This window comes from Falco rusticolus, chromosome 6, assembly GCF_015220075.1.
Source record: "Falco rusticolus isolate bFalRus1 chromosome 6, bFalRus1.pri, whole genome shotgun sequence".
Lineage (NCBI taxonomy): Eukaryota > Metazoa > Chordata > Aves > Falconiformes > Falconidae > Falco > Falco rusticolus.
The window spans coordinates 88,200,726-88,219,226 of record NC_051192.1 but is presented as its reverse complement, the minus strand read 5'-3'; the positions used below and the strand labels follow the sequence as shown (position 1 = coordinate 88,219,226).

The following is an 18,501-nucleotide window of genomic DNA, read 5'->3' as shown; positions in this document are numbered from 1 at the left end:
TAAAATTAGTTGATCAGGAAGAGAAATGTACAACCTTTTTTCAAAAAAATATATCTCTTATTTACTTTCTTTATACACCTAGTCATGTGCACATGTATCCTTTGGGTGGTTAATATATTTACATAATTTTAAGTGTCTTTATATGTGTACAGACCCTATGAACATATTATACACAGACTGTACTAGATTGCACAATATCGTACAATATAGCCTGTATAAATGCAGGTGATGATGAAAATAAGTGTCTGGCCTAATACTATATGCAGGATGTAGATATATCTCATTACTGTTTGAGCCTGCCTTCTGTCAATTTGTTCATTTATTATTTCTTGTGTTTTTATGAACATAATCATTCAAAGTGTCAATACAAATCACTTTTATTTAAAATACATTCTGTAGGTTAAAAATTGTCTTTTTGGGTTAATGATTTTGTAGTGAAATGCCTGCACTTTATGCTTGGAAATCTCAAGAGACCTAACTAAAAATTTGCAAGGAAGTTACATGCATATAAGTATTTAAAACAAAACAGTCTTTTTAAAAGAAGATAAGCAAACTCACTGCTCTGTACAGCTCTCCTTTCTGAGTACACACATATGAGGATGGGAATGACAGAGACGACGAGAGAGTCAAGAGCGCATACTTTGCCTACACTCATGGTATCCAGAGTATCAAAAGAGCATTCTGAATGAAATGCAAAATCTGTATTCTAAGCTGTGAGTATTAATTATTCGGCAAGCGAAAGGAATACAGTGCATTTTTGAGGCTACCTCCACACCATTCTCAGAAGTAACGAGGAGACCACAGGGAAAGTGCTCAAAGCCAAAGTATGGTGGCTCTTTATGCCAGCCACAATGTTGAGCTTATCATTACTATTTGTAATTAATTTTGCTTTATCCACCTACAGGTCCCATTAACAAGCCCCCCCCCCCCCGCCTTATATTTCATTTTATGACATAACATTCTCTGTATCAGACTTTCGCACGATCTTGCCACCGAATTGCAATCACACTCCCTGCGCTGCGCCGTTCTCGCCCGCTTCCAAGACGATAATCCCATGTTCCGTTTACACCGCATTTCTGCCCTCCGAAAGGACACGGCAACGCACTTCTGACGGAGCTGTCTAAAGCCCGTTCCGCGCCGCACGGCATCAGCCCCGGGAAGGTGCGCAGGGCAGAGCCGGCGGCAGGGGCTGGGCAGGGGCTCCGCGGGGGGTGCGGAGCGGGGCGCGGAGCGGGGCCGGGGCGCGGAGCGGGACGCCCCGCCGGGCGGCCGGAGGGACGCAGCGTGCCCGCCGCCCCGCAGCCTCACTCAGGGAGCGGTAAGTTTTTGCGTCGCTCCGTTGTTTCGCTCGTTGGCGGAGCAAGGGTGGGTTTGGGGAGGGGAAAATGGAGGGGTGGCGGCATGATGGATCCCTGGGAAAAGCACTCCCGGCCCGTGGGGCGAGCGCTGACAAAAGAGATTTGGCAAGTTCCTCCCTCCCTCGGGTTTTGCCCCCCCACCCGCCCCCTTTCAAATTGTCTCATTGTTAGCGGATTACCCTCGCCTCAGGTTACACCCGCCGGGGACCGGGGGAAGCAGCCCCCCCTCCCCAAATAAGATCTACATTGTCATTAAGGTGTTCTTCTCATTTGTGGAAAATGGGAGCCGCAGGACGGAGAACCCAAATAAAACAAAGGGAAGGGAGCCCGAGCGGTGTCGGCCCCGAGGAACTTGACTTTTGGCAGGGAACTGTCTCGGGGCACCATCCCGCAGCCGCTGCCCATGTTTCCCTCTCCGTGGCAGCCGCCCAGGTGCACGCTCGGCCCGGCCACGGGCGGCCACCGCGCCGGGACCCCGCCGGCGGCGGCTCGGTCTGGAGACCAAAGCCGGGTCCCCCCTTTCGCTCCCTACCGCGGCAGCTGCGGCCCGGGAGGGAGCATAAGGAGCCCCGGGGGCCGGCCAGCCGGCCAGCCGCGCCACTCGCTAGGAGGACAAGCCGGCCGGCCGGCTCCAGGCGTGCGGGGCAGCTCCGCGCCCGCCTCGGCCCCTCCGTCCCGCCGACGGCGCCCCGCGCACAGCCCGCGGCTCCCCAGCACCGGCGGCAACCCGACACCGCCGCACGCTCATTGGGCGGCGCCGCCGACCCCGCCTCCCCGGTCGCGACGACTCAGGCGGCGGCTCGGCCTGCCGAGCGCTGAGGCTCGCTACTGTTTGGTCGACGGTGGATGTCAGTCAGGTTGAGGGACGGGCCACCCTGCCGCTGAGGTCCCGCCCCCTCGCCCTAATTGATATTATCGGAGCGCGGCGCGGGCGGCCGGGCTGCAGTCGGGGCTGGCGGGCGGCCGGCTGGCCCGGTGCGGGAGTAGGGCAGCGGCGCGGAGGAGGAGGCGAAGGCGAAAGAGAAAGGCAGCCGGGAGGGAGCGAGCGAGCGAGCGCCGAGCCAGAGACTAGCAGAGCAAATTCTTTACCGTCTTCTAGCACCCACCAAGCGGCGGCAGCGGCGGCAGGGTCTAGAAATATATAGCTAGAAATATAAAATCACCACGCTCCTGCACCATGGTTTTTCAAAATAGGCTCCCTTCTTGGATTATTTTGTGCTCCGTCTGGCTGTTCCGCTTTGCACACACGGGGGAGGCACAGGCTGCAAAAGAAGGTAAGGTGATGCGGTAAACAAAAGTTTGGGCTTATTTATTGCTTTTGCACGCGAAGCGTCTGTGCGGTGGCTTAGCGGAGGACCAGCCTACCGCTGCGAGCTGCTTGGCAGCCTCCCCCCCCCCCCCCCCCCCCTTAAAAAAAAAACCACAACACCCCAACACAAAAAAAAAAAAAAAAGCCATTTTTTTCCCAGCTGAGGTGGAAGGGAGGAAAGAGCAAGGCATTCTGCTGGGGGTGTGCGTGTGTATGTGTGAGAGACCGGGAAAACTGCCATTGCTCTCAGGAATGAGGTCTGTGAGGCATTTGCACGTGATGGAAAGGCACGGGGCTGGGGAGACAGCCCCCGGCCCGGGGATCCGTGCAGGGGAGCCGCACTTGCCTGTGGCAGCCTTGACCCTCCCGCGGAGCTGCAGGGAGGGCGGGTAGCCGCGCTGCCCCCCGGGCGGGGGCTGCAGGGGCTCCGGGCCGAGTTTCGGGGCTCGGGACGTTCCGTGGGAGGCAGGGCACGGCGCGGGCTGAGGCTGCGGGGCAGCTCCGCATCGCTGCTTGCTGGGGGCCTGCACAGACCGCGGGAAGGAGCATCGGAGTGCAGTTTGGCACCTCCCGGCCGTGCAGGCGTTTAGAGGGTACACACAGCGTGGCGTCGTGTGCCTGCAGCGTGTGGGCTCTCCCCCGGCATCGCCGGAGAGAGGCAGGTTTAGGTATGAGTGTTTTACACCATCTGCGTGTTACAGCGGGGCTCCCCGATTCCCATCCATCCAACACTTGTGCCTGCGTAAGGCGAGCCCCGGACATTTGTTTTCCCCGCGCGCAGAGACAAACCAGACAGTTGTCTATCAGAGACTGATGGAGGTGTATAAAATCAATTCACAAAGTCCACCTGGGAATCTCTTTTCTCGCGCTGAGAAAACCCGAAATGATTTAAAGGAGCGCCCTGCTCGCGTTTGACAGCCAAAGGCGAAGGTCCGTCTCCATCTTCGGGGGGGGGGGGGGGGGGGGCGGCGCGGTGGCGACAGGGGAGTTAGGGGCTTTTTCGGTGTCTCCGCATATGTATGCGTTTGGGGGTTTTTCCTCCTCAGCTGGATACGTCAATATCTTCATAAAACCGCTGGCATGCAGTAAAATGCCATTTCGAGCTTGTAACTGGAGCTTAAAAAAATCCCTCAATTAAAATGTCCTCTGCCCTTAAGAGAAGGCGGCGATGACGAGGTTAGAGAGGGAAAGAGGGGAGAGCCATTCCTCAGCAGCGTTTCGAAAGTTTATTTGGGGGGACTGTGAGGCACACAGACACCCCCCCCGGGGAGCGCTAACGCGTGGCCGTGGGGCGGGGAGGGGAGAAGGGCCGGGAGGGCGCGCGCTGCCCGCCCCGCAGATTGTGCCGCCACCGGGGCCGCGCCGCTGGCTGCCGGCGGTGATCTGCTTCGTGTTTGTGTCATACGGCTATGGGTGAGCGTATGTATGCATCTATACGTACAAGTGTGCGTGTATAATGTGTCTGTGTTTGGGGAAAATCAGCCTAGCCCAAGGCGGGTCAGGAGGGGGCGACCGGCAGACGGGGATTGATAGCGGCTACCTGCTGCAAGCGCAGAAAACTCCCCTGGAAGGAAGAGCGAGTTTTAAAAAAAAAAAAACCCCACAAAAACCAACTTTGTAGCTTCACCCCCGGCCTCGCCGAAGGGCCGGTGGCGGCAGCAGCCCCGCGTGGTTTCCCACCAGTCCCCGCTGGGTACGGAGGAGGGTGGGGGGTGGGAGGCTGAAAAGTTTTCCGAGCTCCCCTCTGTGGCTCGGTCGGAGCCGCGCTGAGGTGCCGGCGCGGAGCGGGGCAGGGGCCGCCGGGCGCTCCGAGCGGGAGACGGCCGCGTTACCTGCGGAGACCTGCCGGCACGGCGGCCGGGGCGGAGCGGGGGACAGGTCGTGGCCCCCCGCCCGTGGCGGCGACACCTGGGGGGTCGCCGCCCCGGGCGGCTCCCTCCCCAAACCGACGGCTGCCGCGCTGGGGCGGGTGTGTGGCGGGACCGGCCGCGGCCGGGTGCCCCGCTGCTGCCCGGCGGCCCAGCCCCGCTCCTCAGCGCGGCGGCGGGGTGGGTGCGCGGCGGCGGCTCCCCGCGGAGGCGAGAGGCTGCCGCTCCCCGCCGGCGCGGCGCCCCGCGGAGCCGCTTCGCCCGCCGCCTGTGCGCCTCCTTCCGCGCTCCGTGCCGTGGAGGGGGCCCCGAGCGGCGTCCCCCCCGCCGCGCCCCTGCGGAGGGACCGCGCCCGGCGTCTCGCTGCGCGCCCGCCGCGGGAGCCTGCCGGCCCCGCACGGCCCCGCAGCGCCCCGCACGGCCCCGCCAGCCCAGCCGGGCACGGGGCTGCCCGGGCAGGGAGCAGCGCGCCGCCCGCTGCCCTGGGGAGCTCTTCCCCGGGAACTCTCGGTGCTGCACGGAAACGGCGCGTTTGCTCTTTGCAGGGTGTTCGCAGAGCGGCGTTGTGTGTGTGTGTTGTGGTGGTTTTTTTTTCTGGGATGTGCCCGCCCGTTGCTATGTGATGGAGAGTCGCAGCCAAATAAAAGGTATAATGAAGTGCAGTCGTGGGACATTGTGCTGGTGCTGAAATGGTTAATTTTTTGGTGGTAATCTTTTTTCCCCGGACATTTTTAAATGCTTTTGTTTAACAAACCACCACATACACCACCTGCTTTTCCATAGAAAGTGTTACAAAGTAAAGCCCCTTGAATCCAAGCGTAATGAAAGAGCAGATAATCTTTCTAGAGAGAGACTATCAAACTTACTTAATGAGTAGTTAGACTTTATTACTGAAGTACAGGCCTGGAAGCTAGCGTCTTGTGTTGAGCTAACATTCCAGATATTACTATATGAGCCTTTAAATAACTCTTTTTAGTAATCTCGTCTTTCTAGTAATGCACTGAAATTTTGTGTTAAATTCTACTAGGAGAAAGGGCTGAAACCAGAATTATAACAATTTTAAAAGACCTGACAAAAGTTTTTTGAGTTACAGCCTTAAATCATGCAATGGAATAGCAGTACTTAAATGCTGTGTATAAAGTCATAGATAGGTTTATAGCTAAAGATATACTGAATAGATTTAAATTAGAAGTGTTACTTTTTCTTCAATCAAATAAAGTATGACGTTACATGTGCAGCTTTGAAGAAGGAATCATCTAAGTGTACCAAACCTAAATATATGGTTGATTAGTCTACAGCTTTGGCTGTTTGGAAGAAGGTATTACAGCAAATTATTTAACTTTTTTTTTCTCTTTTTTTTTTCTTCTTTTTTTTGGACATTACAGATTAATATATGTGCCATTTGAAAGTCTTACAGAAACTTATATAATAATATGCTAAGAAAGAAGCTTATAGCTATGATTGGGATATAAGACGTCTACAGAAATGTATGTTTGGAGGTAACTGATCATTAGTAATATAACCTCCAACAGGTACCGTAAAAGATGTAAGAATTGGTTTATTGAGCTGTGATTAACTGCTTTCAGAGGCAGGGTTACATTTAGCTGAAAATAATTGCAGTGCTACTAGAAGTGATGTATATTAGTATAGAAGTGTCATTGTGGTATAGTGACACGAAGAATTTAGTAAGGCATTGCCATAAAGTGAATTAATCTGATTTTGTGTATATAGTATTTTGTATATATAGTATTTTTTATATGCGAAGTGTGAGGTAATTGCAGAGTCTTTTATTTTCTGTATGCCTGGCTGTCATTTGTTTATAGAGTTACTGCTTTATCACCTAAAGGACGTACTGTTTCCTTTTAAACTCAGAAAGACCATTGCTTTTGCAGTGCAACTCCTGGTAGGGTATAGGCTAGTCCTGTCTAAATCCGTTTGGGAAAGTGTTGAAATGTTGGTGTGTATTTGTTTGTTTTAAACTCATTGTAGTAACAAGCATATGACAAAGGAGATGAAGGGAGCATGCATCTTAATGACTGATTAGTAACAGTTTAGAGCACTAAGAAAAACAATAGATTTTGATTTAAGCAATGAAATTGTTAAGATTAATGTATATCTGCTTATGTGTGGTTGGTACCTAATCATTTAATCATCTGTTTACAAGTAAATACATAGCCGTGGTTGCAGATAACTTCATAATAACATGAAAAAATATTAATTTGTACAAAAATTATATTCTTTTAACTACTTTTTAAAGAAGTTTGGACTTTGTTCTTTAGTTTTATATTCCCACTTATTATTATATTTAACAAACAGTAGAAATTCTTTTTTTTGTTTGTTTGGTTTCTTTTAGTAATATTGCTGGACTCTAAAGCACAACAGACAGAGTTGGAATGGATTTCCTCTCCTCCCAATGGGGTAAGTGCTCCAGGCAAAAATTAAGTTCCTAAAGACGAGTTGTTATTTTACCAAAGCAATTGAAACATTTGCTTTAAACTAGCTCCCCTTCATATTTCTTTCGGTAGTTGTACAAGGTGTTTACATCTTTTTCATTTTTAGAATGGAAAGTAAGTGTACCTCAGGTTACAGTGTACAAATGTACAAGCTAATTAAAGGGTAGAGTCTCACCTCAATATTCTCGGTGGCTTTATGTTTTGTAGCATAATCCTTTGTGATATACCAGAAAGCTCTCTGTATTTGTAACGTGGTATTTTAAATCATTTTCCTTCTTCCTTTAGAAACAACAGATTTACTTCTGTGTGGAAACTTCTAAAAATATGTTTTTCATTTTCTGTATAATGGGTGATCATAAATTTGTTTACGATGTTTTCTTTGTAATTGAATAGCACAGATTGAAGCGCTCTAAAATAAAAACATTTATACTGCAGATGTGTTTGAAGTGACATTCCAAACTTGAAACATCCCCAAGTCCTGAGGAGCTTGATATCTGGAACTAGGCACGAATTATGTGGTTAAGGCCACCTCCAGCTTGCTTACAAATTAATCTCATGGTACTCCATGAAATGTGGCATTGTAAAGTACATAGGTATAAAAAATGAGAAGTTTAGAAACATTGGTGTTATTGCCTTATTTATTATATACATAAAATTGGGAAGTTTTACTTTCAGTCTGAATTGAAAGTGGTATAAAACCCCTTCTTCCTCAGTCCTTGAGGAAGAACGTTTTCAGAAAGATAGAATGGGTATATTGTCCTACCTTAGCTGAGTCCTACCTTAACTCAGTCTGACAAATCATAGATTATATGGACATTTCTTACTCATGGAAGCACTCTTGATGAATCCATTCCGACTCCCTGCATGAACAAGGACTTGGGGGATCAGGCCCTTAATCTTCAGCACATTAAGAAATCTGCAGCCAGAAGAGCGTGAAGTGTGAGTGGGGACATAAAAGTGTAACAAATCCTTTAAATAAGAAGAATGAAAATCTGAAAGTGTCTTTCTTTAAAAGCAAGATCGCAAAATCAATACAAGCATAAACTGGAAACGAATCTAAGGACTTCAGAAAGAATTTAGTGCGAGCTCAACACGTATGATGGCTAATAACCCCGGCATTGGTGTTTTGCGCTGATTGAAGCCGTTACCAGAGGTGTTTGAAAGATTAGCTTGGTGGCAATTATATTAGGCTAACCTGTAGATAATGAAAGACATGCCAACACATTACACATGTCAGCATAGTGAAAGATGAAGGTAGAGTCAAATTCAACAAATAGTAAAAGGCAGCATTCAGAGATAGAAGCCACTTTCAATCAGGAATTAAAAGTGAATAAAAAGTAATGGCTGGATTTTTATGCGTGAAAATATTCAGAAACAGTTGCCTGTAAATTAACATAAAAGTACCATTTTAATAATGTAATTTTGAAAAGAAATGTTTTTCTAGTTTTAATTACTGAATATTCTACTATGCAATAAAGACTTCATGGGAATAAACACAGAAAATCTTATTCTTGAGAGAAACTACTGCATCATCCTGTACAGAAAATACCAGCCAGACACTCATTAAAAGCCTCATTCAGCTGCAAATGTTAGGTCTAACAATGATCTCAAACATTGCTAAGATAACCAAGAGGTTAAAATACCGTATGTTAAAACCAATAGAACAGGATACATTCAAATGGAATTGCATGTATATCATGACATGTTGCAGCAGGACAAAGAAAAGTTGAATTTTCTTGCTGTAAAAGGTATCATAGAATTTATCACTTTAAAAAGACTTCAGTGAAACATGACTTCAGATGGCTTAGGTGAAAACATACCCTGAAGTACTGATCTTGTTGGTTGGGTTTTTTTTTGCACTGCAAAGTAGGTATGCTTGAAAATGGGCTGCTTGAAATAATAGCTCTGTGATTACATAATTGAGTTATAAGTCATAATTCCTTAAGTTTTTAGGAAGATCATACTCCATGGCTTTGGGAAATAATGGAAAGATTGACTTCAGTGTTTAATGCTAAGGCTAACATGAAGTAGGATTTCTTATCTGAATTTAGGGTTTTGTATGTTTTGCTTGACAGTAGCATAAGAATCAAGCTGATACTCGCTAACCTTGTGTAGTGGGCTAAAAATGGTTTTGTTTGGTAAATGTATTTTATTTGGCTTTTTTTGTTGTTTTGTTTTCTGGTTTTGGCTTTATTTTTTTGGGGGGGGTGGGGGGGTGGGGAGGGAGGGAGGGAGGAAGGGGAGAGAGGATTTGTTTTGACAAAGCAATCCACATCAAAACCGGAAAAGTCAGATTCTGTTCTGTGGTGCATTAGAGTCACTTTCACTTCAAAGATACAGTACATTGTCTAACTGGAATATCTTCTTGCAGAGTCTGGCTCCGTGTTTTGAGGGAGGACTGCTTACACAAGACAAAAAAGTGAAAGAAACAAAAGCCCCAAACCAACTAAAAAACCCCAAAAACCCAACCCATCCCCCAGCCCTACTTGATGTGAAATGGAGAATAAAAATCAGTAACATTTTAGGCTTCATGGCTTTTTTGTCATTTTTGTTCTGGGGTATTTTGGTTTGGTTTTTTGTTTGTTCTGTTTTGTTTTTTGATGTGGCAGAACCGAAAGCCTCAGTGTCCAGGGCCCCTTTTTCTTTTCCTTATAATTTTTACTAGTCCTTGGGGGGGTGGGGGTGGGGTGGGGGAAGAATCTAAGAATCTTACTCATTCCGATCTAGTGTATCTATTATAAAGATAGACTTCCTTCTGTTCTGAGATTAATACAGTTCCATATGCAATCAGTTCAGTTAACTCCATGAGTATCTTATATTTCAATCATTTAATACCATATGCATATATGATGCCATACATACCACGTCTATATTAACTGTAGGGCTTTGAAATGTGCTTTGATATTTACAGCTTCTGTGCATTTCAGCATCTGCAGCCGTGATATATTTCGTGGTGATAACCAGCATCAATTCAGCCACATCTGCTTTTCCTTGGAGCAGTATACCAACATTAAAATGACCTCATTTGCTGTCAGATAGGCTTGCAAAATGCTGTATACTGCATGGCTCCTAGTCTGGGAAACTGACGCCTTCCATGCTTGGTTACCGGTGCAAGAAATTTCAGTGGGTGCTCCATGTTGCAGAGGTGCCCAGTATGCTAGTCCCACAGAGCGCTTAAGCACATGCTTACCATTAAGCTCATAAGCACTGTCATTGATCTTAAGTGTGAGCTTAAGTGCATTATTGACACAGGGCCAGAGGGCGAAGTGCCATACAGAGAAGTCATGGTTGCCTGTATCATCGGATAGCCCAACCCTGCCCTGCCTAATTCATTACAGCTGTGGTTTCTGGAGTGGATTAGATGTTAGAAGAAATGTGAAAAAAGGTGAGAGACAGGTATTATTACGGCTACACCCGGGCAGATCCACCTGGTTGATTGCATTGGAAGGTTTGCCGTTGCCAGAGGTGCAAATTCCGGTGCCACGGAAGGCTGTTGAAGACTGCAGGGCTGTTACTGGCTTGTTACACAGTTGGTACCCTAAAGAGGGAACAACAGCAAAACCCGGGCTTTGAACCAGTGAACTTTCAGTCATGCGAGTTGTTCTTAATTATGTATAATCTCATGGTTCATTTGAACTCCCAACTAAATGAAGTTTGCTCCTTTTAACATGGATGCAGCCACAGAACAAACTGCAAGGTGAGGAGCTCCCGCCTGCCTTCTTTGGTTTGTAAGTAGAACAGAAAGTGGACTGAACAAAAAGAGGACAATCAAAGTGTTTTCTTGCTTTCAGATTTTTTGATTCTGTCTGTCTTCATTTGCCTTCTCTCTGTATGCCACTGTGATCATATAGGAGTGAATATCATCTGACTCACAAGTTTCAGGACCTGGTCCCGTGCTTTCTGTACAACTGGAGGTTCCACTGGAAGTTTTATGTACACAAGTTTTATGTACCGTAACGCTAGGCAATTTCAGTGTCTTAAGACTTCACTGATTTTAGGTTTCCCTGGAAGCAAAGCTGCCGCCCTCTTTGTCTTTGCTTACCTAAAATTGCCATGACTTTAATGAAACATGAGAGAGCCTGGTGTGTAACCAGAACTTGGTACACTGAACAGCTTGCTCTGAAGCTTCTCCTTTACAACTCTGCCCATGATATGAAAGTGATTTTTAGAAGTTATTTCTATGTTAGCAAGACATGGAGGGAGAGAGGTCCTGCAGCTGCCTTAATATGTATTTTCTTCACTTGTGTAAGAGTGTTTTAACAATAACCTGCTTGTTAGGAAGACATACTGTTAAAAACGAGTTCTGAATTGCTTGAAGCCTGTTAAAATACGCAATAGTTATATCTAGTGGCTTTTTTTTTTTTTTTTTGTATTACTAACTGTTCGTTATTGTTTTAGTGGGAAGAAATTAGTGGACTGGATGAAAACTACACTCCTATACGAACATACCAGGTATGCCAGGTGATGGAATCAAACCAAAACAACTGGCTTCGGACTAACTGGATTGCAAAAAGCAATGCACAAAGGATTTTTGTAGAGCTGAAATTCACTCTGAGGGATTGTAACAGTCTTCCTGGAGTTCTGGGGACTTGTAAAGAAACTTTTAACTTGTATTATTATGAAACAGACTACGACACTGGCAGGAATATTCGAGAAAACCAGTATGTAAAAATAGACACTATTGCAGCAGATGAAAGTTTTACCCAAGGTGATCTTGGGGAGAGAAAAATGAAACTAAACACAGAGGTGAGAGAAATTGGACCTTTGTCCAAAAAAGGATTCTATCTTGCATTTCAGGATGTAGGGGCCTGCATTGCTTTGGTCTCTGTCAAAGTCTACTACAAGAAGTGTTGGTCCATCATTGAGAACTTAGCTATTTTCCCTGACACAGTGACTGGCTCAGAGTTTTCCTCTTTAGTTGAAGTACGAGGAACTTGCGTCAGCAGTGCGGAGGAGGAGGCGGAGAACTCGCCGAAGATGCACTGTAGTGCGGAGGGAGAATGGTTAGTGCCTATTGGAAAATGTATCTGCAAAGCAGGATACCAGCAAAAAGGAGACACGTGTGAACGTAAGTAAACATACAAGTTGCTGTAAAATGTACATTATAGATCATGTTTTACCAGCTTATTTTTATTATTTTTCTTGCAAGAGAAATACGTCATCAGACTGCTTGTGAAGTTTTTGGATCCTCAATCTGTAAACTTCACACTGGCTAATCTAAAGCAGTCAGCCCTTCTGGATATGGAAGTCAGTGGGTGCATACTGCATTTTTAGATTTAAACAAGAAAAGTTAATGTTGTGTGAAGCACAAATACAGATTCAGGACTAACATTTTAAACGGGTTAAGGTGATGTTCCTTGTACCTCATGGTGATGTTGAGCAAGTCATACCTATCAGAGAACACTGTGTCAATAATCTTAGATATGAGTAGTTAAACAGTTTGTTTTTTCACATGATCTGTGGCAGAGTTATAAGGAAACTAAACCTGAGGTAGTAAACTTAGAATGAGGTGTGGTTAGTAATGGGAGGAGTACACACACAATTAAACCTGAGTGTAAAATTCAAACAAACACAAGATAGATCTTTCAAACGGAATATCAAGTTTTTAGAATAAAGTATATTTTTCTTCCTACAATATCTTTTTGCTTAAAACTAACTCAAAACTTTCAGCTTGCTGTGGGATCATAGTGATTAGTTTAAAATACTAGCAAATCGGAGACTACTGAGTTGTACTTTCAGACTGATACAGCATATTCTGACATCATATTCTTAGAATGATACGTGCCCTTAGCATTGCTGTCACTGGGGCTACATGCATAAGACATTTCTGTTTAGTGTGTGAAAGCATATTTCAGTATTTCTGCTTACAGCAAAATCACGAGAATAGGCAGTTTGTTTTCATGTACACTTAATACAAGGTCTATCACTTTTATCATAAGATAACAAAAGGAGTTATATATCACCATATTTTTATTGTAAGATAGGCAGACATTTGTTGGTGAGAAATGTTGTAAGTCAAAAACTGGAAAAAAAAAAAACCCCAAACACAGGTATCTGCAAAGAGGAGATATCTACAGATTTTGAAAACTAAGGCTGGCAGCAGTCACTGAGTCCAAGATACCTGTGTGAGGACTTCAAAATCTGTAGAGGATTAGGGACACCCTAAAACAAAGTAAATGAATCTCACTATTAATTTTTCCTTGGGGAAAAAAAAAAATATTGTGTTCTTGATGAGTTTATATGAGGAAATTCAGTACAAAGTGAAGCGAGTTGAGTTGACCTGAGGCCTTTGTAGCTTTGCACAAATCTTCCATTGTTCTGTTGGGAAGGGGCGAGGGCTTATACACTGCAGAGTGTGATCTCATTAGGAGTAATTGTAATGTGAAAAACTGCCCCTATGAAACCATTCAGTAGATTGTATTAAAGCTCTGTTAAAAATATTAAACACTTTGTCCCGTAAAAGCCTGGTTTTTGAGATTTTTCAAATGTTTTTTTTTGAGCAACTGACTCTTTTCCTTCTCTTAGTTAACTTGCTCTTGATTACGGACCTAGTCATAGCTGATGTAATTAATGTAATAATCTTTGATTTTCCATAAAGGAGAGAAAGTATCAGAAAAAGCAGTGTATGTTAGGAAGCGGGTGGGGGACAGGAGCTGGGGGCCTGGGGGGGATGGATGAAGAAGAAATCGGTGTTTGGTAATGAATTCAAGTAATCTGTTTATTAAACAGGCTTCTTAATTTATAACCGCACTGATGTTGACAAAAGAATTAAACGATAACTTGTACTCGAGTATAGTAGCATGCTCATTTGCAAGAACACTTCCCGTTTCTGGCTTGCTTCCAAAGCAATCGCTAAGAGAATATGCTACTCTGGAAACAGTCCAGAGGATCATTTATGGTATTTTTCCTCTTTTCTTTCAGTGATCCTGTTAAGAGTTTCAAAACAAACTCCAGCTCCATATTGAGGCAAGTTAATGTATTTGGGAGGGAAAGGGTGGGAGGCAGGCACTCGCCGAATGTGCGCCGCTGGCAGCTCTGAGTCAGAACGATCTGGGTGACTCTGGCACACCACAATAATTGCCGTCTGTGATACTTGTTAGCTGTGCCTGTGCTCGAGGATGTTATTAAGTATGATCAACTATGTAGTGACCGATAATACAGCTGGCACACTGATACCGCGTCTGTTTTTTGTGACAGATATTGAGAGAAGCTTATCTGAACATTGACACTAATGCAACTGGCTATCTGTTACTGTCAAGCTGTGTAACAGATCAAGCAGAAGCAAGTTGGAGTGCGCTTCCTTAACCCAGAGCTTTTATAGCCCTGTCTGAGGGCTCACTTCTGCAAATACTTTGTACCTGGCATGCTGCGCGACTTCTTTGGGACTGCTCATGGCAGAAAGCATTGTGCTCTGTCAGGATGGGCAGAAGTCTGTGATTCCGCTCTCACGCTTGCTAAAGCTCAGCTGAATTAACTTAACACAATAGGAAGGTCTTTTAAAGATACAGAATAATACCTTATCTGGCTGCGTTGTAGCAAAGGTAGGAGTAGATGGCCACATTGTAGTTCCAAATAGCTCTTCAGCCTCTAGCTCAGTGGGGATTTTCATTTGTGTTAGGCTGGCTTGATTGGCTGGCTGTGATTGAAGAATGTGTTTCTTTTGCATACAGCTTCTCTCCCGTGTGTGAAATTTTTTCAGTTCAGACACTGAAACAATTGAGTTCTGATTTATACACAGCTCTGCACTGGATGTGTTGCCAGAAGATTTTTTGTTTTGTTTTGGTTTTTTTTTGTTGCATGAATGTAAGTAACTGGTAATGCTGGGAAAGATAAGGAAGAAAACAATTGTGAGCAGTGAAACACAAAACCTGGAAAATGAGCTCCCCTGTGTTTCTTCTGCAGCTTTATCTTTGAAACTGAAGTAGTGTGTTTGTTTGGTTGGTTTTTTTTCTGTGTACACTGATTATTTCTCACTATAGGTGTGCCAAGGGTCTGTGCCACCTTGGTGATCTATTGAGATAACAAACATACATAAGAGAGCCGAATTGCAGAGAGCTCACAAGTGTCATTTAAAGCAAAATCTTAAACCTGGGTGAAACAAACATGAGAAAACTATACCAGCCTCTGAACTTTGAATTGCAGATTCTTTTGTTTATGTGCAAGGACACCATCTCCTCCATTTTGATCTTATGTCTGATGGTATGTGGCACTAGGCTTAGGTGTGGAAGTTGGACATTGTAAAGGATTGCCTTGAAAGGTACCTAGCAGAGATACCAGAAAGGTACTTGGAAATACTAAGTTCTTCCAATAGCGTGTATTGCATCTGTTCTGGCAAAAAAACCTCAGCCACAAAACCCCAATAAAGATCTCAGTAACTGTAGTGTACTCCCAGTAGGTCTAACTTTGATTATTTTTTTGTTGTTGTTTTCCCCGCACAGTGGATTTCAGTCAATATGTTGTACATGTAAGGAGCACACTGTGATCAGTGATTGTATTTGAAGGAGAAAATAATTCTTTGTGAACTTCTAGTGTAATGCGTTTTCCATCTGTTTCGTGTTAGCTGGAAATGGGGAGGGAATGAATTAAATTTATTCAATTGGAGTAGTAGAGTGATTTTTCAGGAGGTATGAAGCATCACTTAATATGACTGAACTGAGAAATTACACAGGTGATTGGGCACAGAGTCCAAAAATTCAGATTTCTAGGGAAAGCCAAATGGGTACATTTTACTGTTAAACATTTTATAATAATGTATGCAGTAACAGTTGTTTTATTGGCCCTGAAATGGGGAGGGGATTATAGCTATTTGTAGATTTTGTCTTGGTGAGGTAAAAAGGGAGATACAGGCTTTTCTTTCCAAACCTTGTCATGTGCTGTATGCTGTGCCAGACTGCAAGCTGCACCTGTTCCTTCTCTTTTTTTCTTCTTGGGACAAACTTTTATCTCTTGACATTGTGAAATCTTACTTGATAACAGATCCAGAAAGTGAATCTGCCTTATGCTTGGCATTTTTGTGGTGTAAAGTATGTGTGGTTGTGTTTCTTGGTTGGTTGGGTTTTTTTGTTTTATTTTGTTTTTTTGATAGTACTCCACTTAGGAGCTGATAAGCCACAAATTTATTAGTAGAGGGCAATGAATTAAGAGGCGAATGTGAATAAGCTGTCATTAAAAAAATGTTACCATGCTTCTAAAAAGCTCAGGTTTTGCATATTGTGAAATTGGTGTAGTTTAGCCCAGGTAGTGTGTCCCAAAAGCTTTGGGTGACCTGCAGGTTCAGTAACTTATGTTGACATTCCTGCATTTTCAACCTGAAAATCTTTTGCTTTGTGAAGAAGGGGAAAAATGGTAGAAAATTTTTTCATTGGCATTTATATCATTAAGACTCTAAATGTTTCCTTTTTTAAAGAGCAGTTACTCTTCTTCCATTTGCCTCCAAAATTACTCTAGGGAAGAGAATGTAATTATTCATAGCAAATTGAACCAGAGCAGAGAATGAGGATACCTCTGAGTCTTGTCATTTTCTCAGAAGCCAGTGGAAGTTCAACACGAGAATGTCTACCTCCTTCCCTTTTTGTCCCCTAAAATTTTAAATAATTTTGCTGTCCCCTTTTCAGACAAAGGTCAATGTGATATCAGGTGCCAGATACAGCTGCATAAGAACTATTGGTTTTTAAAAAAATAATAATCATGTAAATATCTTTCCAAAGGATCCTAGCAGGGTTCAGAAAAAATATACCAGTTAATTTTAAGGTAAAAGTAAGACTTTCTAGCTAGATGGTCAAGAATACTGAAGGTGTTTCTACTGTGAAATGTAGAGCTGTGATTTCTGCTTCCAGCCCCCTTTGGAATTTCTAGAAAAGTTGAATGTCTTGGCTTTCTTTCACCCTGGAGTCTCCTGACTGCCCTTCTTGTCAGAGATGTGGTAGAAAGATATATTTTCTTGCTACGTCTTTCTTTCAGAACAGTCTAGTCTTCTTATAGAGTATGATTTTCACAAATTTGTCAGTCTCCCTAAGTCAGTTGAGTTTTTGACCTACTTTATTCATGTTCTTCAGCCTCTTGGATGTGTCAGCGCAGAGAAGAGAAGGGGAGAGGAGCTATGTCTACTGTTAAACAAGTCCTCTTCGAAAATTGGTTTCCAAATTAAATCTATCACCTGAAGAAACGGTTGCCTTCATGCCTCATAGCATTTGTTGCAGGTATCCTCAGGGTTGCCTTGTGGCCCTAAGATACAGGGTTTTTTTTCCCTTTAAGTTTCTGAATTACTTTGATTAGTATGATTATAGGCCATATAGTTTTGGAGATACGGCATCCTGTCTCGAGTGTGACATGAATATATGTGAGAAGCTAAGGTGATGTTTGAGTTGAAGTGATTTAAGTGCTGGAGGCAGTCAAAACCTGCTAGTTCTGATCCAAAATGCCATCAGTGATGCCTAAAATGCATTAACTGTGGAACTACTGACAGGTTTAGTCAGTACTGAACTAGTTGTTTCGCTCCAGGAGAGCTGAAAGGAGTGGGTTAGCACATGCACGTGGGCGATCAGGAGTCCAGATTCTAGAAGTGAAATTGTTGGGTAATGTGGTTGAATGTAGATCTCTTTCCCTTCTCTAGCCTTTCTCCTGCCCCACCCCGCCCCTCTGCTCCTCTTTCCAGATTCTGTTGTCTCCAGGAATTAATTTTATTTTTGCATTTTTCTAGAGGTTTGCTGAATATGAATTTCTGAAACTAAATTTGTTGCACTTTTTTTAATTTATTTTCCTTTTGGTCAGATTCACTGCTGTGCACAGATTTTGAAATCAAAACAAAGCCAGCAATGAAATCTAGCAGATTCTTAGTAATTTCTCCTTTAGTTACAGAGGAAGCACTAAAGCTGTCTTTTTACGGGTCTGGGATGCCACTGCTGAATTAGCTATGGTTGCTCAACAGCTGGGCCATTAACTCCTTAGCCATAAAGTCTATCTTCTGTTTGTTCTAAATGAAGCTTTAGTTGCTATTTAGAAATGGAATCTCATCATGTTAAGTCTGTTGCACAAAACCATACATCTTGCTTCTGAAACAATTTTTTCTGCCCAGAAATCTGTTGTGAAAGTTAAAAGAGACATAATAGCTTTGTTACAATTTTTCTGGAGTATAAAAGATTTTCCTAGATGATGAAACAACTGTCTTGCTTGAAAATTCTGGGATTCTGGGGGTTGGTTTTTTGTTTGTTGTTGTCCAGTGTTTTTGTTAATCTCTGAGAATTAAGCCACTAAAAATAAATTTAAATATTCTTTTATTTCAGAGTACAAATGAGAGAAATGACACACACATATAATCCTTGTTAGGGGACTCTCAGGTGCACGTGCATCCCATTAAATATGACTGTTAGCTGTTTAAGGAAAAAAAAAAAAAACCCAAACCAAACCAAAACCCAACCCCTCCAGCCAGGAAAATAAGGCTTCAGGAACTGAAAAAAGGAAAGTTAGTAGATTACAGAGAAACTAAAATTAGAGGTTATTTCCTGGAAGAACTT

The 18,501-nt window shown here is 43.9% G+C and overlaps 1 protein-coding gene across 5 annotated transcripts in view; it reads left to right on the top strand.

Moving 5' to 3' along the window:
- The first annotated feature begins 1,128 nt into the window (after positions 1 to 1,128).
- EPHA7 (EPH receptor A7) overlaps positions 1,129 to 18,501 on the top strand; it is a 170,443-nt gene continuing 153,070 nt past the window's right edge. For 4 of the 5 annotated variants that reach the window (XM_037392606.1, XM_037392608.1, XM_037392604.1 and 1 more), the window contains exons 1-3: positions 2,314 to 2,632; positions 6,889 to 6,953; positions 11,387 to 12,056. In XM_037392606.1, the coding sequence (XP_037248503.1) occupies positions 2,536 to 2,632; positions 6,889 to 6,953; positions 11,387 to 12,056 (832 nt within the window). In that variant the 5' untranslated portion in view covers positions 2,314 to 2,535. Of the gene's footprint in view, positions 1,319 to 2,313; positions 2,633 to 6,888; positions 6,954 to 11,386; positions 12,057 to 18,501 lie in introns of those variants that run through there. The other variant, XM_037392607.1, reaches the window with a different exon arrangement.